At 48.0% G+C, this 24,209-nt stretch overlaps 1 protein-coding gene across 1 annotated transcript in view; it reads left to right on the top strand.

Moving 5' to 3' along the window:
- The first annotated feature begins 4,765 nt into the window (after positions 1 to 4,765).
- The window catches only part of Defl (Integrator complex subunit 7), a 67,107-nt gene continuing 47,663 nt past the window's right edge, over positions 4,766 to 24,209 (top strand). The window contains exons 1-6 of the mRNA XM_077671431.1: positions 4,766 to 4,896; positions 5,243 to 5,372; positions 5,452 to 5,598; positions 9,809 to 9,992; positions 11,761 to 11,964; positions 22,476 to 22,598. Coding sequence (XP_077527557.1) covers positions 4,800 to 4,896; positions 5,243 to 5,372; positions 5,452 to 5,598; positions 9,809 to 9,992; positions 11,761 to 11,964; positions 22,476 to 22,598 — 885 coding nt within the window. The 5' untranslated portion in view covers positions 4,766 to 4,799. The remainder of the gene's footprint in view (positions 4,897 to 5,242; positions 5,373 to 5,451; positions 5,599 to 9,808; positions 9,993 to 11,760; positions 11,965 to 22,475; positions 22,599 to 24,209) is intronic.

Below are 24,209 nucleotides of genomic sequence, written 5' to 3'. Positions count from 1 at the left end.
CGGATCACTCCTTGCTTCCCCGGTTATGCCGTGACGAGTCAATATCCCCTGCTGAGAACGACTCAGCCGGCCAGTTATTCTCTGTGTGGGGACATGCCACACACAAAGGGGCACAACGTGGGCTGAGCTTACCCATGGGCGCCATCACTTTTGCAGCTGCACCCCTCGGACGCACTTATCCTGACCCGGGTGCTTCGTTTTGTGTAAGCACCAATGCGTTAGGACAGGCATTGGGTCGTGAATGCTTTTAATAGTGGCACATCCGGAGGATATCCGCCTTCGTTCACAGGCGACGTACCAGGCATAACAGGCAGCATGGCGCCGGCCGGAAAAACTTCGGGGAGGTGGGGGCTGAAGCCTGGTCAGCCCCCCCCCCCCCCCCCCCCCCCCTTGAAACTTGCGACAGACGGGTAGAGGAACCCGCGTGAGGGAGGCAAACTAGACAAACCGGGAGATCCCAACAGCGACTAGAACAATTGACCGAGATATTACCAAAAGTCGCAAGAAAATCGCCGTCATTCATAATTTTCTCTTGCTACGAGCCTGGGATTTGGTGAAAAGGATACCTGAAATCATCACGATGGCAGGGGGTTAGATATTTTTAAAACGCGTGACGCATTTGAAACAAGGGTTCATTTAACTCCGTTTTGAATAGCATTGTGTGTTACTATGTTGAGATGAAAGTGGACGGGATGAGGCATTTATTTAATGACAGAATTGCCATGTTATGAGGAACGTGGTGAGCCTATAGGCATACGTTACAACAGTGAGTTGACAAATTAATGTGACATTTAAAGTGCTGTAGGGCTTTTGACATTAAAAGAAACTACAGGCAGTCCTGAAACATTTCAGTAGAAAAAGGGGGGTGTATACACAGACAGTGTGGGTTGTTTATGTGCATGATTTGAACAAAACAAGCAAGTCGGCTAATGAACACAGCATTTGATGTGAAGTAAAACTACAAAAATTTCTTAGTATTCTTGGACCACCACTTGTGCCAACCGTGATGCCAGCGCCCACATCTTTCCAGTGCATTGTCGCAGTTTCTGCAATCTCATTCTGCACGTGGCTTGACATAGGGGTTAACATTTGCGCATGTCCCTTGAAAGTTTCCCAGCACGCTGTCTAGTACACCAGTGCTCCTTTGTAAAGAAAGCTGAGCTAATTGGTCAAGTTGCCCCTGAACAGCACTAAAAAAGCACCTGTATTTTCCCTGTTCCTGTGTCTCGTCTTAGCACTGTTCAAAATACAGTGCTGTTTGTTCACTGTCAGAAGCAGGGTGTTTCCTGATGACCTGACAGCTTTTTTTAGCAAAGGCCAGGGTCTTCAGCTCTTAGGGAATTTCTGAGGGGAAGTCTACTGCACAAAGGAATCGGCTCACTTAAAGGAGTACTGACACGAAATTTCAAAGCTGTGATAACTATGGAGAACGCTTCCTTTTTATCAGGAGATATCTCCCAGCAAGTTTCAACAGCAACAGTTCAGCGAAACATATTTAAAATCCATTTTAATCTTCGCCCGCACGAGAAAGCCCAGAGCGGGCCGACATGACATCATGTGCTACTTGCCCCAAACTGCCGACGTCGGGGCTTCGTGACAAAGCCGACGCGCTGGCTGTGGTTGGCGCGCGCTGCTCGGGCGTGTGTACACGTCATGGTTTTGGGACTGACGTCATGCTGCCCGGGCCTGTGGGGACGGCGAAGACCTCGGCCGGTCTGGGCGCGCGCGTGCGCTCGCTCGCGCGCGCTTCCAGAGAGGCAGCGATGCGGCAAGAATGGTGACGCCATGTGATACATCCTGTTATGGCGGCCGCTCGGCGTTTTTCAGTCGAAACCGAAACTGGCACGAATAAACGACGCCGTAAATGAATGTTTACGCTGCGCTCGACCGTCTAATCTGTCATTCTATGATTAGTTGGCTGGTAGGCACGCATAGCAGCGAAAAAAACGTAACACGAAAATTTCGTGTCAGTACTCCTTTAAAATGACACATGCCGCAAGCCTCTTGATAGCATAATCCAGAGCCAAAGGGCCTGTGCAGTAGAAGACAAAGCTGTAATTTTTTTCTGTGAGGCTACGGTTTACGCTCATGAGCTTTGAGGCAAGCGTAGTATAGTTGTGAGTTCGTGAGGTTCTGGTTGTGCTTCAGTGGGGCCTAGTCTGATTTCTCCTGCATCGGTGTCGGGCGCGCATGTCATAGATACAAAAGGTCCATTGAGATAACTTACAGTACGCTGTAGGAATGAAGTGTCACCGTGCCTAAAGACAGTGCAGAAATGTTTACAGGGAATTTTCATTACATTGAAGTCCATGCAGGTGCATCCTTGAGGCAACATCTCCACTGTGAGCAAGCCAGAATGTTGCAAGCAGACTTGGTACTGTCTAGCTGTACCTGCAGCATCCACATCACGCTCCTTGTACTCCAATACACGGGCTCATTCTCTGCATCATCAGCTGGCCTGTCATACACGTAGACTGGGATATTGCCACTGTATGCCCTCTAAGGGGATGGTGATTGCATTCGCATAACACACCTGCTGTAATCTCGTGGCATGTCTGGTAGAACTTTCTTTACACAAGCAGAGATAAAAGTAGCCAACGATTTTTGTTTCTTCCGGTTGGTGTTCTGATATTTATTATTCAAAACTTTGTTTTGGCCTTCTGTGTACTGTTTTTTGTGGTAATGACTACATTGAAATCAAATATATGATCCTATCTACATGTATTTGACGACCAGCCATTGGGGTTTTATGTACGACCTCAGCTTGCTGTTCGAGCAATGTTACAAGCATTGAAGGTCTCCGAAAGATAAATTTTCGATTTCAGTTCTCAGACAAATAAGTACAGCATCCTTTGACTGCACGTAGCAGTCCATAAGTCACTGGTGCGAAGCTTATACTCCCTGTGGAAGTCGCATTGGACAAATTTGCGTTCCGGAAAGCACTTGTTCCAAAGCATAATTGTTTCAGCTTGACCGTAGTCACCATCGAATATTCAGCACAGAAGTCAGCATTCCATTCCCCGAACACTTTAAGGGCTTTAGATATGCAGGTTCTTGTCTCGAACTGTGACAAAAGCACCAAAGGTCAAGTATCCCAGCACAATGAACAAAAGAAGCGGCAATGCGTAATTTGCTTTTTTGGTAGCCTTTGAGGCATGAAACTGGGCTTATTTGGTATTCGATCTTCATGGGAAATATTCTTGATTTAGTTCGGTTTGTCCACTTATTTCATTTATTAGCAGGAAAGAATACAGGGAACCGTGCCTCGATCAAAGGTAATGACAGATTTTAGTTCGCGAGAACTTTGGAAATTAGGGGCGCACAACATACTGGTGTGTGGTGTGTTCTCAAACCACCCACTTCAGAATTCTTGAATTCTTACGCACTGCACCTGGTCAGGCTGTGGTCAGAATTTAATTTCGTGTGATTTCATCTCTGTTGCGTTAATAAATAATCAGTTCTGTGGCGTTTGGTAGATTGCTCCGGTTTTGTGATTTTTTTTTCACAACTCGGTATCAAACCGTGCGCACTTTCCAGTCTTGAACGACACCTGAAGGTCCTTATCGATAGCTAGAAAACCTGTCCAGGTTATCGCCATCTTTCATAAAATCTTGTAAATTTGGTCTCCTGTGGATCGTTATTCACATCGGGATCTATGATTATTAGGCAGTGTACCTGATTGAGGGAGAAAAAAACATGTAGTTGAGCCAAATAAAATCATCATCATCATCACCAGCCTATCTACGCCCACTGCAAGGCAAAGGCCTCTCCCATTATTCTCCAATTAACTCGGTCCTGTGCAAACTGTGACCAATTTATCCCAAATAAAATAAACAACAACAAAAAACGTGTGTGGCATTTTCCCATTTCAGAAGGTGTGAATTGTCGCTCTTCGGCTCGTGCGGCCAAATATTTTTGAATTTCAGTCCTCTAGCCAGTCACCCCGCGCACGCATTGCTTCGCGAATGGGGAAGGGTGGGGGGTATGGGCATTCCCAGTAACGTTAGGCATGACAGTTGTAGGGATATTATTACGTGAGATAGATGTGGGAGTGTCGTGAAAGCGGCAGCGTGAAGTTTGGAGAAGGTATAGTGGAAGTGGCTGCGAATGTCCGTGTAGCAAAGGAAAATGGGTTGGACGAAGTGTGACCGAGTCGTCCACTCTCGCCGGGCACGCATGGAAAATAATCTTCCCTGGGAAGCAGGCCAGCCCAGGAGTCCACACTGTTTGGTAATTATTCCAAGAAAATTTAGGCCGCAGTATGCGTTTTCCGTGGAAAAGCGTTGACGAAAAGCGCCATGCGGTTTTGTTTTGATTTGTTTACGCCGAAGCAATCCCAGCTGCGCTCACAGATACGACGAAGAGCAGAAAACACCCCCGGAGAAGTTTTCTTTTTATTGTTTTTTGCTTTTGACGTCACGGGCCTTCAGGCTCCGCCAATTAACTTTATTTCTCTATGAATTAACTTCCGACCTGGATCAAGGGCTTCCCTGTTGTAGAATGCTACGTTGGTCGTAGCCCTCTGGTAGCCCTGCTGTCACACGCGTGCACGCGCGTTTGACTAGCAGACGACAATTAAATAGCAGACGACAACACCAAGGTAAATGGCAACACGACCCACCGGCAACTTGTAAATGATCTTGTTGCTATTAAAACTTAATTACTTGCTTTAATGACCGTAAGCAGGTTTTAGCAAAAGTCTGTTTGCAAGCCTATCAGCTTATTAGCACATTTCAATAACGAGTTTCATCATTAACGGGAGCAAGAATCCGTTCCGGCAACACTGACAGCTCAGAATCATGGCGGCCGCCGGCCAACGCTTGCTCGGCTTCGGTGACGCGTCGTTTTCGGAAACCGATCAAGACGCCAATTCTGCACTAACAGAGCTTGACAAAGGTTAGTAACTCCTGGAACAAAACAGCGAACGGGCGGGGCACAGTGTGTCGCAGGTCGTTAGTTTATTTTGACCGAAATGAACAACTCGCTCGTGCGCCGGTCCGTCCCTCGCAGTTGTGCACAAAAGCGCGTGTCAGTGTTTACATCAGTCCGAGACCGCTTTATATTCGCATAACTTATTTATCTACGCATTCCAGAGCATTGTTCGGCTGTCCTCTTGATTCCCCATGCATTCGCTCGCGTTCGCATTTGGCACCTGTTGCGTTAACGGCCCTGAAAGCGCGGCAGTGTTTGGGTGTCGCTTTCACCGCAAGTCCAAGTCCAAGCGTTCGTTCTGTACTCGCAGGCTTGCGGTCGGGGCGGCTCGGGGAGCAATGCGAGACGATCGTGCGCTTCCCTCGACTGTTCGAGAAGTACCCGTTCCCGATACTCATCAACTCGGCCTGCTTGAAGCTGGCCGAGGTTTTTCGAGTCGGGTAAGTCGGCGTCCTTTCCAACCGCACCTCACCACTGACTCCGATTTGTGCTGACCTCTCTCCCTCTCTCTTTGTGCAGGAGCAACTTTTTGCGCATGCTGGTGCTCAAAGTGGTGCAACAGAGCGAGCGGCACCTGGACAAGGTGCTCAACATCGACGAGTTCGTGCGGAGGATATTCTCCGTCATGTACAGCAATGACCCAGTCGCCCGGGCGCTCACTTTGAGGTGGGAGGCCCGTTAGCGCATTTCGCTAACCTGCTTCGCACCAGAGTCCGGTGATATGAAGTCGCGTGTGCGCCGTGCAGACGCAGTGAGGTGAAGCCTCTAAGCGTCGTCAGGGCTAATGCAGTTATTGAAAACCTTGGAAACCCTTGGATTTGAAAATCTTGCTTTGAAGGCCCTGAAAGTCGTGTAACTTTTGCAGGCCCCTGAACATCCTTGAATTTCTCGAATTTCTCCTCTAATGATCATAAAAGCAACATGAGGTTACATAAGGACTGGGTGAGTGTTTGTTGTTTCGTTGATCGGTTTTGGCGAACAAAATTTTTGTAACACACTGTATGTGCTCTAGTGTAACTCTAGTGTAACACTGTAACCCTAGTGAGCAATTACGACAAATAATCACCAAAGAAGGAAATGTTGCTGGAGCTATCATTTCGACAACGGGACATGTCTGAAGACGAGTCCTTTTGTTGAAAGGTTGGCTCCAGCAACATTCCCATTTTTCGACGTTCTGCCATCATTTCAAGCCTCCATCTTCTCGTGAGCATTGCTCTTGTTTATATTTACAACAAACAATACCGTAATTTAAAATCTGTACACAGAGCATTCAATGTTCTTGAAAATCCTAGAATTTTCACCATATATACCAGCATGAACCATGTGTCGTTAGTTTACTAGCTCCTTGAGGGCTCTTTAAACGAAATAATTATGTTCTAAAATGGCCAATTTTTTTAATGATGTGATATGCTTCAGTAACGTGTTCAAAACAAAAAGATATTACTTAAAATATTTTACGGCATATAATAAAGTTTTATTGGTCATTCTCCACTCCATGTAATACGCTATACCTGGGGCATATCAAATATATTCACAAATAAATTTCTGCTCCTCCACAAAGTAAAGGCTGGATTTCAGTTGCCGCGCAGGTATCACACTATTCCTCGATAGTTCACCCGAAGATAGATGAGTCTACCATCCGTGTGGTAGCATTCAGAGCACGGCACTACGCAGAGAGCCTCCTTGGGGTCTATGCGGTACCATTTACGGGAGCGGCCGTCTTCTCCTTCGGAGTCGCTGTCCTCTTTACTTGAAGAATCAAGCACACAGCCGATATGCTCATCACTCTCGCTTTCATCATCTGAAGAAGACATTTTTCGCACCAGAACGCCGCACGGATGGAGCCATGTTTGTAAAACGTGCGGGAAAGAAACCACCCATTCCGCCATCTAGTGTGGAAACTCTCATTGAATACAAGCGCCAATGGTGGAACCCGTGCTGACATCTATGTTGTCAATAGAAAAGCATCGTTTGACGACCTGGGCTCGTCAAAAGCCTCTTGTAGCATTGCAAGAGACCCATGACGAGCACAGCTCGTCATAAGCAAAATACTGGCAACTGCTCATGACGAGCTCAGGTCGGCGTAAGCCCTTAAGGGGCTGGAGGCTTGATTTTACCTTGTGGCAGTGCGGCTATGTTTCTTTTGTATCATTTTTGCGGTAAACTAGGATTTGTGGGGAGCGACTGCTGGTGCACTGTTACTGCTAGCAGGAGGTTTCATTTCAACATTGTTCCACACAGCGATCATTCGACAACTGCTTGGGAAGTCAACGGATAAGTGAATGATCTTTTTGTAACATTTTCAAGTATTGTTAACCTATCCGCAATATTTGGCTTAGACCCCATATGGCTTGTCGTGTGAAGTATTCTCTAACGCCTGTATGTTTTAAAGAGGGAGAGGTAGCATTTCAGCTGGCGTACCCGCAAATTTTCCAGCGAATTTTTTGCGGGGCTACCATGGTTGCCAGACCAGGACTGCCCTGTGTTGATTAGCTTGAATTATACATTCGCGGGCACTACAAACATATTGGGGCCCGTAAAGGCCGCGTATCTGTCAGCCCGCTCTGGTTACAAACCCCTGCGCGCTCGCGCCGCGGCTCAAGCTCAGGCCCGGGTTCGGTTTTTTTTTTTTTTTTTTTTTTTTTCCCATTTCGTCCCTACGGGAGGTACGACAAACGTATGGGGCTCGTAAAGGCAGTCCGTAAAGGGGAGGGCAGTCCTGCTCTGGCAACCATGGTAACCCCACGAAAAAATGGCGGGAAAGTTTGCGGGTACGCCAGCCGAAATGCTACCGGGGCAGAAAACTGATTTTTGGGGAGTGCATGTTTCCCAGCTCAGATGAAATCCAGAATTTCGGATACTGGGGTAACCACAAGGAATTTCTAAATAAACAGGCGGAGGTAATTTTAATTTTGCACTAAACTTTCTGTAGTCTGAAAGGTGTGACACTACGTCACGTGTCCAAACATCTCCATTGATTTCAACGCATGATTCAAAATGCTCACGAAGGAATAGGAAAGGTTGCACATTATTAGTTTGTTAGTCGGGGACAAGTTTTTAAATACCTTTTTTAATCTCACGCGCAGTAAAAGTGTGTTGTAGCACGGCTCACTATCATCGCTGCCAGCATTCCTCTTGGCGGGACACACATGGCGGTGGATCGAAACATTCCGATTTCAAATGTTCTAGGGCGCTATCGCAAAACCGCTCCAGGTTAATAAGGTGTTTTAAGTGATGCCCTTTCATTTGGGATAAAGAAAATATACTTGGCAAAAATGGGTTGTCTGCCCCTTTAACATTACTGTGTTCTGTACATTTGGTTGTATTGTTCATGATGTCAACAAAGGGCACGTCCAGACTCACAAATCAGCTGAGAAAGCAGCGCTGTGAGGCAAGTTGTTAATTTTTTTTTTCTTTAGTTTTTAATTCCGACCACTTGCATGCTTCAGGTTCTCCTGCTGTACTTTCTTAGAAGGTTGATGAAGTCACGCTAGGCCATCTCAAAATGCAGGGACAGTACAAAAGTGAACGGGAAGCACTTGCGTCAACTAGAGTGTGTTTCATCAGAAGGCAACATGTCAGATGCAACGTAAAAGAAATACTAGTGCGAAGAATATGATTGTAACTGATCATAGGTGCACTTTATTGCATCTAAAGGACATTTCGTTGTAGTGCACGTAGAAAAAGGCTTGTTGAGAGCACTGAGTGCTTCACAACACGTTGCCCATAGTGGCGGTCAACGATAAGCCATTTCTCAAACATTTGCCTGCTATATACACTGACTGAGAAATCCGTTCCAGAAATCCAGCCGCTTGTAAAAAACGAGGCCTGTGCTGTGTTTTGGCTTGCTACACCTTGCATATTGTTTCCCGGTGAAATAAATGCTAATGGATAGCCTGTGCTTTCTTTTTTCACTGTTTTGGTGTTATTCCAGCACTGTTTTGACATTTTAAGGTCTTTGTATGGTGCTTCCCTGTTTTCGCAATCGGGCGGCTTTCTGCGAAAAGGTTCACACGAACAGAAAAGTTTGTCCTTATTTTTGAAAATTAAAGAGGTTTTGTTTTATGTCAGTGAACATATCTGTAAATAAACAGATTTTTATGTGAAGGTATTGGGGCTGGGCAGGCCATGTAGTGCAAATATAGGACAGCAAGTTGACCATCCATTCAATGGATTGATTGATTGATTGATTAATTGATTGAATGTTTATTAGCATTTGTCACATGAAGTTTACAAACACTGATTGGACCCATAGCCGGAGGCTAGTGCAGGGTCCAATAAGAAAAGTAATGGACAGAAGCGGGAAATATTAGTTACACATAATACAGATGTAGCTATAGAGACAGTGTAAATATATACTTCCACGTAATTATGAGCATACTCATTTACAGAGCAGAGAAGTCTTTCTCTCCTTAAACAATCGGGTCACAAAAAACAAAACTACACGTGTGCATACAATCAAAAAGTTATGACAGATCACTTTGTGGACACACCCAGAAACATCAGTTAAAATACAAAAAACACTATAACTATCACCGGTTTTAGGAAGAGGGAAAAAAAAGGCTAGGTTTACAAGATTTACCAGTGTATAATTATACAAATATAAGCGTTTACCACCAAAGAAAAAAAAAAGCAGTTACAGCCTGTTTAAGAATTGATTTTTTTGTTTTACCACAGCATTGTGTGATCTCTTCAATTCAGTGGGCAAACTATTCCAGATCTTTATCCCTGTGAATTGCAGTAATCTCTACCCATAAACGTTATTTCTTGGTGCCAAGTTAAAGTTACCGAACGTGATACTTCTAGTAGGGCGAGAATAGGAATAAAATAACGGTTGGTTGCTCCATAAACGAACATTTGACCCCTGTGGCTGCAGGACGCTGGGCAGCATCGCGGCCATTGTGGCGGAGCGCAAGGACCTGCACCACAGCATCCGCAGCAGCCTGGAGTCGCACGACGCGGTGGAACAGGAGGCGGCCATCTTTGCGGCCGCCCGCTTCGCCGCCCAGTCCAAGGCCTTCGCGGCCAACATGTGCGCCCGCATCGGCCACATGATCCAGGTGACAGGAGCAGCTGTCTCCCTATCTTGAACGGCCCTCTCTGCAGCGCTCTCGAGGCCTCGGCGCTTTGGCAGGGGGCTTTAGGGCCTGTCTGGCCACAAAGACTTTCCGTCACTTTATTGAAAAGCTTGGTATGCTGCCAAGAGCAATGTCATAGTTGGCAGGCTACCCCAAGTTGCACTGGCTGCAGGAACGTTTGCATCGTTGTTGTCCCACTAAGTGTGTGTGGGCTTGTGTGCTCTGCCCTTCCGTGGTATGTTGGGGCAGATTTCGCCTCGATGAATTTCCGCTTTAACGAAATTTTTCACACGTCTCGTCAATTTTGTTATTGCGGGATTTCGCTGTAGTGCTTATTGTACCACAGCTATTGAATGCAGCTCTGGTTAGTTTGAAAGAAGCTGCTGTTGGTAGCCAACGTTGTTCCATCCCAGCCAGAAAGGTTTTTTTTAACTGAAAAGAGCACTAAATACTGAAAAAAAAGTCATTCCGTTGATGATGGTTGAACGGGAAGCGTTCTCATGAGAGATTGTTCGGCTGTCGTCTAATTTTCCCAAACCACCTCGGCCACACCAAAATGGAGCAGCCGGCTAGATGCCGGATTCATAACATGAGGGACCCAGGTTTGGTTCCAGACACGGAAATAGTTTTTTTTTTTTTACTTCGTCGTTTTCACGTTGCAGACGCCATCAGTGAGAACACGAAAGCTTCGCTTCAAAACTGTTACATTTTGGTCTACGGCGACGTAATATCAACAGGAGTGACATAATATAAGCGAGAGCTACACACGTACTAACCGGTGTGTTAACTGCAACGTTAGGAGGTGGAGGAGGAGAAAACTTTATTGCATTCGAGTGGTACCATGAAGTAGAACTAGAGGCCCCACTGCGATCGCTCATTCATCATTCTTGACGGTGGCTTAGGTCAGTGGCTGCCAGTTGTCCAAGGAAGGTTCTATGATGTCATGGGGAAGCCGCTGGAGTGTGACTTGGGAGTTGGCACTGCTTTGCATGTTTCCTTTATTATCTTAGTTGTCTGCGTGAAGCTTGCGATAATATTGGTATGGTTGTTGTTGGAACGAAACAGTCTCTTTAATATCATCACCGTCATCAGGCTGTCTATGCCCATTGGAAGGCTAGGCCTCTCCCATAGATATCCAATCACCCCAGTCCTGTGCTAACCGCGACCAATTTATCCCCGCAAACTTCTTGATCTCATCTGGCCATCTAACTTTCTGCTGCCCCCCTGCTGTGCTTGCCTTCTCTAGGGATCCACTCTGTTTCCCTTGATGACTAATATACCAAATAATATGACATTGTCACGAATGTCGCTTGGGCCCTTGAAAATGGCAAGCTAGATTTAATGGCCAGGAATTATTGGTGGCGGCCGAGAGTGCCTGACGTCAAGGGCGCAACCCAAGAGGGCTGTCGTCGTCTTTTCTTTTCTCTGATGATGATCGCAGCGTCAATATACCAAACTTTACTCTTACTCTTATACAATATACTCTTATTGTATATTGTACTCTTATACAGTATACTGTTATTCTTATAGACTGTATACTCTTACTCTTACAATATAGCTTTTATATTGAATATATAATATTTAATGTAGGTATATTAAACTTTACTCGTACTCTTATAAACAATATACTCTTTAATATACCACACTTTTACTTTGCCCCACGGCCCCTTCCCTCTTTCCCTCTTCCTACCTCCCTCTCTTCCTCCCTCCCTCTTCCCCCTCCTGACGTGATGGTGCCCCCCAAATGCAGGGCCTGGCGACGCCTGTGGACACGAAGCTGCGCCTTCTGGGGGTGCTGGAGGGGCTGCACCAGGACGCCCCCACGGCGGCCCTGGTGCGGAGTGAGTGCCTCAACCGCCTGCTGCCCTCGTACCCGTCCCAGCGGCTGGTGCAGGCCACCCTGCGCGTGCTCACCCGCCTGGCCGCCGCCACCGTCACCCACATCCCCAGCCAGGTACGGGTGGGTGGGACAGGCGGTGGACTCCTTCTCTGACGGCGTAGTGTTTCATATTGCTAAATTCCTTGAGGCACTTAATTCTGCTTATGGGCTGAAAGGCAAACTATGTCTCATTTTCATATAAAAGGGTGCCCAAACACGTTTGGGTACTTCTAGGCACAATATTTTGCGTTAAGTCGAAATTCTTATGTGTGTCATGCGAAGGTGACCTTGAATCACCCCGGCATTGACATGAAGAGTGCAGAAGCTCAACGAAGCCCAGAAGACAACCGAGGCATGACAGCCATGTATGAAAGATGATTAACGGTTGCCAAAGTTTAATAATGATTGATTAGCAATTGATTGTAATGATTGGTACGGCAGTACTGATGCGAAGTAGGACGAATTAAGATGAACTGGGCCAGATAAACCCATATTAAAATGATCTAGGATGGAATAAGGATTGCTTAGTGATTGAGAGTAACGATAAGTAATGTGTGGATTAAGGTTTGTTTACATTGAATAAGATGAATTAAATTGTTTAAGATGGACTAAGGTGGACTACGCATTGTAGATTGGCGTGACAGCTGTGTCATCGGATGGATGTGTGTAACTTCAACTAAGACAAACTCAAAGAGACTGTGAAAATTTGTTCGTACAGTCTAGTCCACTTGTAACAATATCCAAGTGCCAAGGAAAACCCATCGTTATAACTGATAATTGTCAAAAGTGGTTCGCACAAAAAAAAAAGAAAAGACCAACCAGATATCAAAACATTTGATTCGCAAGGATGCAAGGTCGTACTACTACTAATTTGCAGAAAACATACCATAGTCGATGGGCTTTGTTCGCTTCATGTGAAGCTGGCACGCTCCTTTTTCAAGAGCTCCTATGGGTGCTTCACCTAGCTGAGCGAAAGGTCTTTGACGGAAATGAAGTCCCTGAGGGACTGTACCATGTGTTAGGCCTACTGAAAAATCACTACCTGATTAGGCTTCAGAACCACATCACCAGAGTCATCACTGTCACCGGTGGACAGCACAAGTATCTGCGCAGCGACCGCCTCTTCAGTGAGGCGCTCGTACGTTTTTAAACCATCGACCACCGATGTCCCTTCCGCGGAAAGACAGAGGCAGTTTCAAGGAGCCATGAAGACAAAATACAAGTTGGGTTTATTAGAAAGACTGCTTAGTCCGGATAACAATGATACCAATATCATTGCAGTCTTCGAACAAATAACAGAGATGTTAAAGAAAACGTGTGAAGCAGTCACGACCCCCTAGCCAATTTCCCGCAACTTTTCTATGACGTCACAGAACCTTGTTTGTGCGATTGGCCGCTGCCTAACTGACCTGTCGCGACGACACATGACTGGACGTCTGTAATGGGGCCTCTAGTTCCATTTGACCGCATCACTTGAATGCTAACGTGCAGTTAAGGGGGCAGTTGGGTCTTTGGGGCCGAAAAACGGTCAAAAGCGTTTTCGGAAAAATGGCATTTTCAGCCTCCACGGCCATTTTTCTATCAGTCTGTAAATTTCCTCATCAAAAGGCACCATATTTTGTTGTTATTATATTATAATAGCATTTTAAAGTGCTCTCTACAGCTCAGTTAGCGCAGAATTCAATGGTGAAACGGCACTTTTCTTGCAATGCAAAGCTAGCATTTCGTCCTCGGATATCTCGGCACCCAGAGCAGGTAGAACTGTAACTCTTTTTGCTTCTGATACCGAAATGTATGGAGAATACAATGTTGGAAACAAATTTTTCAAATGGAGGCTTTGAAAAATTATTATTGAGTTCAATTGGCACCACCTGTGATCCATTTCTGGCACAGCACGGGAGAAGCGAAGTTCACTGTGCTGTAAAACGACCAAAAATAGCTGAATCAAAAAACTTCTTCCTATGTTGTATTATTTAGTCATTTGTCTACCTAGGCACGTGGTAATTGCCATTCTGTATGGAGTGGTTATTTTGTAACTGTGACCCAAAATAATGGCAATTAATCATCAATTAACTCAAAATATAATCAACTTACAAAAAATCTAATGGCAGATGTGAAATCAGCACAAAGAACTCTATAATGCACTGCAGTTGCATTAAAATTGGTTGGTAAATAAAAAAAATAGCTCTAAGACCAGTCTGCCCCCTTAACGCTCTGAAAATTGTTTTATTGTTGGCCCGTATGACGTCATTCTTGCTCATAACACGTCACTGCGGCGCAAAATTTGAATGTTTTTAAATACTTCTTGCTTTTTTTTCGTTAAAAAACATCTTTTGTGGCTGTAATGAAGCTGAGTGAGATACTGAATCCTAGTTCTTTCAAATTAGACGGAGTTGTATTTTCTCTTCATGGCTCCTTGAAGGGGCACCCAGTCAAATCCAAAGCAGTGCACACATGACACAACAGACGAACTTAGACAAACCATAGTATTTCTTTCTCTATGGATGAACACGCAAGCGGTGCCGGCACCGGCGGCGCGAGTTTGTGAGCGGCCCAGTCGAGTCATTCTTTAAAGGGTGGAAGGGATGCGAGGTGCATCGCAGCTTGAGGCGCATGCCAAGGACGCTGAGAGCTGGTGCCAGCTCAAATTTCCGGTGCGAATTTTCGAATTTCAATTGTTGTATCCTATAGAGCATTGTAATAAGCGGTATTTTTTACTATAGAAAACATACAAAATGGACAGTGCCATAGTTGTTCATCGTTGTATCCGATATATTATTATACCCGGTATCGTTATAAGTGGACTCGTCTGTATTAGTATCAGAAATTTGTCTTATACAGGTGTTTGTTGCATTGTGTGCGTTACAGGAGAGCATAAGCGTTGTTCATCTTAACCAGGGTTCGCACAGGTCCAAAACCCTTGAATTTAGACGTGTAAATTTCAAGGCCTGGAAAGTCCTGGAATTTTTAAAGGGTCCTTGAAAACCCTTGATTTTTCTGGAGAGAACCAATGGCCCTATCTTTTCCACAAGAATTTAAAGTGTTTGTCATAAATTTTAGGTGTTAAAAATGTAAAGAAACATTGTAACAATCAAGTTTCACTGTATTGCGTGAAATTACGAGTCGTGGATTCTCATTATTACGAGGCAACATTGGGAGCAGCACTCCTCAATAGAATTCATGTCACGGTACAATCCCGTGAAAGCCGGCTTCTGTTTTCTATCTTGCATGTTCCATCTAGTCTGTGGACGGCCTTTCATTGCATGTTTGCTGTGGCTCATACGCTCCATCTGCGTTTGCTTTTACGTGCAAATGGAGGACGTGTACGTAGTTCATCCTGCCTTGTAGCAACACTTGCTGAGTTAATTTCAGCTGATACTCTTGCTGACAAAGCAGGAGATGCAGGCAACATTAACTAAGTTTTGAAATCAAACAGCCTAAGCAAAACACCAAGAAAAAGGAAAACCTCTAAATACAAACTATGAAATAAAAGATAAAGCTGGGACAGCGTTCATGAACCCATAGCACCTATCTGAATGTGGAGTAATGTTCTTAGGTATTGGGCAATAACACAATTTTGCATTGTGTTGAAAAAGTTATAAATAATCCCAGGTAAAACATAACACGGGGACCTTGGAAATGTGTTTTCTGGTCCTTGAAAGTCCTTGAAAACCCTTGAATTTTGGCTTTTGAAGCCCGTACAAACCCTGTTAACCACGAAACGAAATTCATTTTAACGAGAGTCTACTGTATATTGCCGCGAACCATACATTGGGTTTGTTTATTTGTGTTTTGCTTTTACCGCCCGGCTGCGCCGGTCTGTGTTATCTCTGCGCCAAGGGAAGCGCGTGTTCCACTCTTTCTTTCTGTGCCGCATGTGTTATCTGTTGTGATAGGGAGAGCATTCCGATCTAACGTGAACAGCCCAGAATAATCTTCTTGGATCTACTATGTTCTCGATGCGAATCGACGTTTCGAGAACCACGCGCGCCAAAAGATAAAAAGCCTGCAGTGCGGACGCCGGGGCATTCGATTCGACGACACTCGCCTGTGCAAGTCACTTTGTTGACCGCTGCTTCGCCGCCTCTGTATTCTTTTGAGTTGTTAGGGGAGCACAAGTTCGCTCCAATAAACGTGTTTCTCATTCAACACCACGGCATCGTCCTTGTCTTCGTGACATCTGGTGGAGGCGCTGGGTACGCACCCTTCATGCCCACTACAACCTCGAAAAGCCGCCAAGCCAGTCCAACAAGAGCCAGCCCCCGCCTGCAAGATTTACCGCCCGAGTTCGGTCTTCTGCCAGAAGGGCCCAAGAGAAGGAACGCTGCAACCAACACCATGGTGCAAGAAACAACGTCGCCAATCATCCTGCAGCAGCCCCGAGAACCGCCATTGTTCCGGGGAGCCCCCGCTGAAGACCCCGAAGAATGGTTGGAGAAGTTGGAGCGCGTCCGCATCTTCAACAGGTGGGACGATGAAGAAACGTTCCGGCATGTCTTCTTTTACTTAGAAGATGCTGCTCGAACTTGGTTCGAGAACCATGAGAGCTCTTTGACCGACTGGACTCAATTCAAGAGGGAGTTCCTTAAGACCTTCACTACCGTGGTGAGAAAAGAGCGAGCTGCGCTTTTGCTTGAAACTCGAACGCAGCACCCCAACGAAGGAGTCGTGATTTTCGTTGAGGAGATGAAGCGACTTTTTCGTTGTGCGGACCCTGAAATGACCGAGGAAAAGAAGCTCAGGTTTCTAATGCGAGGAGTGAAGCAAGAGCTTTTTGCCTGTCTAGTCCGTAACCCTCCGAAGACAGTGGCCGAATTCGCGTCTGAGGCGGCCGCGATGGAGAAGACGCTAGAAATTCGAACCAGGCAGTACGACCGCCCTGTCAACGCGCTGTTCTCGGAGACCATCGGTGCTGCAAATGGAAGCTCCGATACATGGCGAGAGACCATCCGAGCAGTGGTCAGGGAGGAGCTTCGGAAGCTTTTTCCAACGACGCCGCAACCTCAAGTGGCTTCCCTGACCGACGTAATCCGAGAAGAAGTCCAAAACGCACTGGGAACTTCTACGCCGTCGGAAGCACCCCGCGAACCACAAGCCATGACCTACTCCTCGGCTGTTCGTCAACCCCGCCCTGCTCCAACCCGTCGTCAAGAGGCTGAGCCATACCGCCGTCCAACGCCGCCCGCCCGACGCCCTGTAGACCAATACCAGACGCCAAGGAAGACCGACGTGTGGCGAACGCCCGATAATCGCCCGCTGTGCTACCACTGCGGAGAGGCCGACCACATCTACCGTCGCTGTCCCTACAAGAGGCTCGGTTTGCGAGGGTTCTCCGTCGACGCCCCACGCCCCCGATACGGCCAGCGCCCTGCTGAGATCGAAGAATACCTCTCCAACACCAACCGAGGACCAGCCCGCTTCAACCGTTCACCGTCGCCCTACCCGTCTCAGTCACCAAACCGCCGCAGCACTGCTGACTTCTCACGTGGAAGGTCCCCCAGCCCACGCGGGGGAAACTAAAAGCAGCAACTTCGGGAGGTAAAGTTGCACAACGGCGGAAAAATGAAAACCCTCCAACGACGCAGCGACTCGCTGAAGACCATCATTCACGACATGCCCTCATCCCGACGACCCGACCTAGCCCTAACGAGACTCCTGAACACGACGACAGCTACACGGCGCGACGCGTACCCGACCTGACCAAGACGTCCGTTGAGAAGACGACGGCAACGACGATGCACAGTGCCCGACCATCAACACGTACAAGCAGAGATACGACACCGCGACGAACCCGCAACTCGAGGACGACTGCATCTGACGTCAAGGTGTCCATCGACGGCTTTGACGTAGTCGCCCTCGTAGACACGGGAGCTGACTATTCGGTAATGAGCGGACCATTTGCGTCTAAACTGAAGAAAGTTATGACCAGATGGGACGGTCCGCACATACGCACAGCAGGAGGCCACCTCGTGACGCCAAGTGGAACGTGCACATCGCGCGTCACCATAGACGGCACAACGTACCCTGCGGCGTTCGTCGTTCTGCCTAACTGCTCCCGCGACGTGATTCTCGGAATGGACTTTTTGACGGACAACGGCGCAATAATTGATCTGCAGACCAAGTCGATAACATTTTCCTCCAATCACTCCACGACGCCGCAGCCGAACCCCGATCACCGTGCTGCTGTCAGGATCGCCGACGATCACATCACCCTGCCACCCCGCGCAAGCTTGATGATCGCCGTCTACTGTGAGGATGCTGCTTCTGACATCGACGCTATCGTAGAGAGTGATCGAAGGTTGCTTCTCGACCGCGGTGTCTCCGTCGCAAGAGGCATTGCGCACTTTAAGCAACGCCAATCTCACGTTTTGGTCACTAATTTCACCGAAGAGTACCAGCATTTAAACAAGGGAGCTGCAATTGCGTTCCTCGAAGAAACGCAAGAAGCAAGTGATGTGATCGCAGTCGCCGACTTTGAACGCACACCCGTAGAAACGTTCAAGCTCCCGCAGCCATTCGACGTGAATCCGGCGGTACCGCAAGAACAACGGAAAAAATTATTGGCTTTGCTGCGTCGCTATAGCGAATGTTTTTCGTCGAGCGCAAAACTACGTCAGACCCCTCTAGCGAAGCACCGAATAATAACCGAAGATGGAGCCCGACCTACCCGACAGTCACCGTACCGCGTCTCTTCACACGAACGGGAAGCCATCCGGACTCAAGTCGACGACATGCTGAGCGATGACATTATACAGCCATCGAAAAGCCCCTGGGCTGCGCCCGTCGTACTCGTAAAGAAAAAAGACGGCACATTAAGGTTTTGCGTTGACTACCGGCGACTGAACAAAATCACGAAAAAGGACGTGTACCCCCTCCCCCGAATCGACGACGCCCTCGACCACCTCTGCCACGCGAAGTACTTCTCATCGATGGACCTGAAGACCGGCTACTGGCAAATTGAAGTGGACGAGAGAGACCGAGAGAAGACTGCATTTATAACCCCAGACGGCCTATACGAGTTCAAGGTGATGCCGTTTGGGCTGTGCACAGCACCAGCGACGTTTCAAAGAGTCATGGACACTGTGCTAGCTGGCCTTAAGTGGCACACCTGCCTCGTATACCTCGACGACGTAGTGGTATTCGCCCGGACTTTCGACGAACACCTTGCAAGGCTGGAGTCTGTACTCGAGGCCATTCGTACGTCGGGGTTGACGCTGAAGCCTGAAAAGTGCCGTTTCGCATACGGGGAACTCAAGTTCTTGGGCCACGTCGTCAACGCCGCGGGAGTCCTACCTGACCCGGCAAAAACTTCAGCCATTGCGAACTTCCCAAGGCCAAAAGACAAGAAGGGCGTGCGGAGATTTCTCGGGCTGTGCGCATACTACCGGCGCTTCGTCGCAAACTTCGCACGCATTGCAGAGCCACTCACGCGCTTGACGAAAGATAGCACCCCTTTCAGCTGGGAAAACGACCAAGAAAAAGCATTCGGCGAGCTGCAAAAACGCCTGCAAAGCCCGCCCGTGCTCGCTCATTTCGACGGAAATGCCGAAACGGAAATGCATACGGACGCCAGTGATATAGGCTTGGGTGCCGTCCTTGTCCAAAAGCAAAGCGGCTGCGAAAGGGTAATCGCCTATGCTAGCCGTGGTCTGTCGAAGGAGGAGAAAAACTATTCTGCCTCTGAGAAAGAGTGCCTGGCTATTATATGGGCGATTTCAAAATTTCGCCCATACGTGTATGGAAGGCCATTCAAGGTTGTAACAGACCACCATGCGCTGTGTTGGCTCGCCAATTTGAAGGACCCCTCTGGCCGTCTTGGGCGGTGGAGCTTGCGCCTGCAGGAGTTCGACGTTACAGTCGTTTATAAATCCGGCAGGAAACACTCCGACGCCGACTGCCTGTCCCGCGCCCCCGTCGACCCACCACCACAAGACTCTGATGAAGACAGCGCGTTCTTCGGGATCGTGACGGAGAGCGACCTAGCCGCCCAGCAGCGTGCCGACCCCGACTTACGCGTCATAATCGAGTACCTCGAGGGATGCAACGTTGCCGTTCCTAGGACCTTCAAACGCAGTTTACCAGCATTCAGCCTGAGAAACTCCGTCCTTGTGAAGAAGAATTTCAGCCCCGGAACAAGAGCGAATTACCTTCTCGTCATCCCCGCGGACCTTCGTGACGAAATTTTGGAAGCGTGCCACGACGACCCGTCTTCCGGACATCTGGGCACAGCCCGCACTATCGGAAAAATCAAGGCGAGGTACTACTGGCCCGGCCTTACCTCTGACGTCACCCACTACGTCCGGAGCTGCCGTGACTGCCAGCGACGAAAAACGCCGCCGACAAGACCCGCCGGACTTCTGCAACCGATCGCCGTCCCATCGAGACCATTTCAACAGATTGGAATGGACCTTTTAGGCCCGTTCCCTACGTCACGATCACAGAACAAGTGGATTGTCGTAGCGACAGACTACATGACGCGCTACGCAGAGACCGCCGCTCTTCCGAGGGGGACTGCACAAGAAGTGGCGAAGTTCTTTATAAGCCAGGTTGTGCTGCGACATGGAGCCCCGGAAGTCCTAATCACAGACCGCGGAACGGCATTTACTGCGGAGCTGATGCAAGGAGTATTACGCTACAGCAACACGGATCACCGAAGAACGACGGCGTACCACCCCCAAACGAACGGACTAACAGAACGTCTGAACAAGACAATCGCAGATATGCTGTCAATGTACGTTGACGTTGAACATAAGACTTGGGACGAAGTGCTCCCATATGTCACGTTTGCGTACAACACGGCTATCCAGGAGACGACACAGCTGACGCCGTTCGAGCTTGTCTACGGTAGAAGGCCGACTACGATGCTCGACGCCATGCTTCCGCACGTAGAAGACGACGACCTCAACGCCGACGTCCACGGATATCTTCAACGTGCGGAGGAGGCCCGCCAGCTCGCTCGAGTTCGTATAACGGACCAGCAGCTGGTGGATGCGGGCCGCTACAACCTCCGACGCCGAGACGCCGAGTACCAACCAGGGGATCGTGTGTGGGTTTGGACTCCCATCCGACGACGCGGACTCAGTGAGAAGCTCCTGCGAAGGTATTTCGGACCCTACCAGATTCTACGACGTGTTGGCCAACTTACCTACGAAGTGATCCCCGATGGTGACTCCGGCACATCACGACGACGCACGCGGCCTGAAGTCGTCCACGTGGTTCGCTTAAAACCTTTCTACGGACGATGACGAACTTTTATTTTCATTTGTTCGGACTGTCGCTTATGTTAGCATCGGGTCGATGCACTCTTAGAGGGGGGGTAATGCCGCGAACCATACATTGGGTTTGTTTATTTGTGTTTTGCTTTTACCGCCCGGCTGCGCCGGTCTGTGTTATCTCTGCGCCAAGGGAAGCGCGTGTTCCACTCTTTCTTTCTGTGCCGCATGTGTTATCTGTTGTGATAGGGAGAGCATTCCGATCTAACGTGAACAGCCCAGAATAATCTTCTTGGATCTACTATGTTCTCGATGCGAATCGACGTTTCGAGAACCACGCGCGCCAAAAGATAAAAAGCCTGCAGTGCGGACGCCGGGGCATTCGATTCGACGACACTCGCCTGTGCAAGTCACTTTGTTGACCGCTGCTTCGCCGCCTCTGTATTCTTTTGAGTTGTTAGGGGAGCACAAGTTCGCTCCAATAAACGTGTTTCTCATTCAACACCACGGCATCGTCCTTGTCTTCGTGACAATATAAAAAGCACTCGTCGCAATAGTATGCCACGCCATCAGCTTCAAAGCAAGTAGAAGACTGAGGCGCCCCTGATAATTTTTCGTATGCTCAAATTTACCTTTGCAGTCTCAAAAACGTGTTTCATTTTCGCAATGTCGGTAGGTGGTTGGTTGTACTTGTGGTTTGAGCACATTGTTTGAGCACATTGTTTTGAGAGAAATTTGTCAGCCTTCATAGGCATTTCATACACATAGAGACCACGCGACCCAACGAAAACTTCAAAGCAAAGGCTAGAACAGAATTTTTGCTTTTTAGCTACGGCCCAACACAGCCTGGTTAAAACTTTCTGCTCATTTGGGCAAATGCAAAGGCTTGTGTAAAGGGGTTTGCGAGATTTCCTTATGGCACAGAGCAAACACAGAGAAGCTATGCTGCTGCTTTTAGCTTTTATTTTATACAGAGCAACTTCCATTCCTTGTGGTGACCCCAAAAAGAAGTGCTTTGATCTATTGATGGTGTTTTCAAGAAGGCATACTTTCATGTATCTGAGTTAATTGAAGCAACTGCCTATTTGAGTTTGGAGCTTCGGTATTTCTTGAAAATATTCAGGGCTTCAGAATGGGGCTATTCGATTCGAAGCCTAATGGAATATCAGGTTATTTCCTTCGCTATTGAAAAGTTCAGAGTATTTTCACGCTTCTGCCTGCGAGCATTGTAGCTACTTGAGTGTACTTCACATGGCTGTGGTTTCTGATTTGTCCATCCAGTTTTGTAATCCTCATGTACCGGTGCTTCTTTGTGTTGAAAACTTACGGTTGACCCTTGACCCCTCCCTGCCCTTTCCCTTTCTGTGCCCCCAGATTGGGACTCTGGTGGAGTACCTGCGCGACGACCCCCGGGAAGGGGTCAAAGCTCAGGCCCTGGACGACCTCTGCCACCTGGCCACCGAGCAGCCCCACCTCTGGGACACCGAGAGCGTGCACGTGAGTTCAGCACACTCACGTGGCAGCGTCGGGTTTTGGTGGTGCCTGTAAGGAATGCCGTTTGCGATTTTATGCCCCGTTATTCCTGAATTCAGGAATTGGAAAACAAACTTTCAGTGTGAGGGCGGTAGCTAGGCAGGCTGTTCCTGAAAAGGCGGTGATTCTCGAGCCACTCGAGTGAGGCAAGGTTGAAACAGCAAGGAAGTGGAGGCTGCGTCTCGGTTGCTAGACAACACTGGCTGTCTTCTTATCTTTTGATGCTTATCTCTTCGCATAGAATGAAGAAGGCACCTACTGCAGGCAAGGTGTTTTGCGCACATGAATCCACGAGAAAAGATATTTGCATGGGAGGCAATTAAATCTTTTTGGTCGGTGGTGGGAGCAGGCGACAAGGTTGCGTGTGGCCACATTGAGGGGCTTTATGGGGCCGTGCGAGTGCTTCTTGTGCCAGGAAAAAAAATAAACCACAAAATGCATGTTTTTAGATTGCAAGCTCAACATAGTAAACCATGCTTCTCTGTACTTTGCCCTCATGAAGGAGTAAATAGGGAACGTTTGTAGTACCAAGCAGTGCGTCCTTCCAGCAGAGGATTGCCACTCTGTGACAGTTTCCCGCTGAACATCGCTTGAAATATTCTTTCCAAGCAAATTGACTTCAGAATAATGGCCTCAATGGAGGGATTGTCACAAAGTACCGTATGTTGCGACTGGATATGAACAAAAGTTGCCTTAGTATGATAACAAATGAAGTTCTTGCATCCATGAACGGCTTGTCCCATTAATAAAACTTTCGGGCGTTTTCTTTCTCTTGGTTGGGAAAAGAATTGAGTGCTCGTTAGATTCCAGTAAATACGGTAAACATACCTGTGCGTTGCAATTAAGGGCGTGCTAGAGATCCCTAGAGAAGGCAAGCGCTGCACGGGGCAGCAGAAAGTTAGATGGGCAGATGAGATCAAGAAGTTTGCGGGGATAAATTGGTCACAGTTGGCACAGGACCGACGTAATTGGAGAATAATGGGAGAGGCCTTTGCCCTGCAGTGGGCGTAGATAGGCTGGGGATGATGATGATGAGAGTTTTGCACATATGTGACAGTGGAACCCCGGTGAAAATTCCCCCGGTCTTACAACGACCCGCTTCTTACGACACACCACTGCGAACCCGGAAAACTCCCCATAGAAACAATGCATCAAATACCCCGATCATACAACGCTCGGGAGCATGCGGTCTGCTCCATAGGATGCATCCTGGCCGCGATGAACCAGCGTTTTTCCCATCTTTTACACCGCTTCGCCGTCTCGCCTCGACCTTTCTTCATTCTGAACCGGCGTTTGAAGCTGCTTGATGTGCAAACGTCAGCAGGTGGGCCACCAGACCACTTGCTGAAAAGTCACAAGAAAGCAGGCGGTACTGGTGGGTGGGAGTTGCCTTCAACTGCCCCACACAGCAGTAGAATGCCAACCGCGAGAAGTCAAGGTCCAGGTGGCCGGTGGACTGCAGATTCGAAGCTCCCATCGAGCCGGCAAATGGGAAAACGCGCACAACGCAACCCCATGGCGATGACCGAACTGAACACCTGTCTTCCTCACCCACCCGATCCAAGTTTCTTCCTT

The sequence above is a fragment of the Haemaphysalis longicornis genome, unplaced genomic scaffold (assembly GCF_048455015.1).
Source record: "Haemaphysalis longicornis isolate Haplotype H1 unplaced genomic scaffold, Haemaphysalis longicornis Haplotype H1 scaffold_5, whole genome shotgun sequence".
In the NCBI taxonomy this organism is placed as follows: Eukaryota; Metazoa; Arthropoda; class Arachnida; order Ixodida; family Ixodidae; genus Haemaphysalis; species Haemaphysalis longicornis.
The sequence above is the reverse complement of the archived record's forward strand: the minus strand, read 5'-3'. Positions and strand labels throughout refer to the sequence as shown.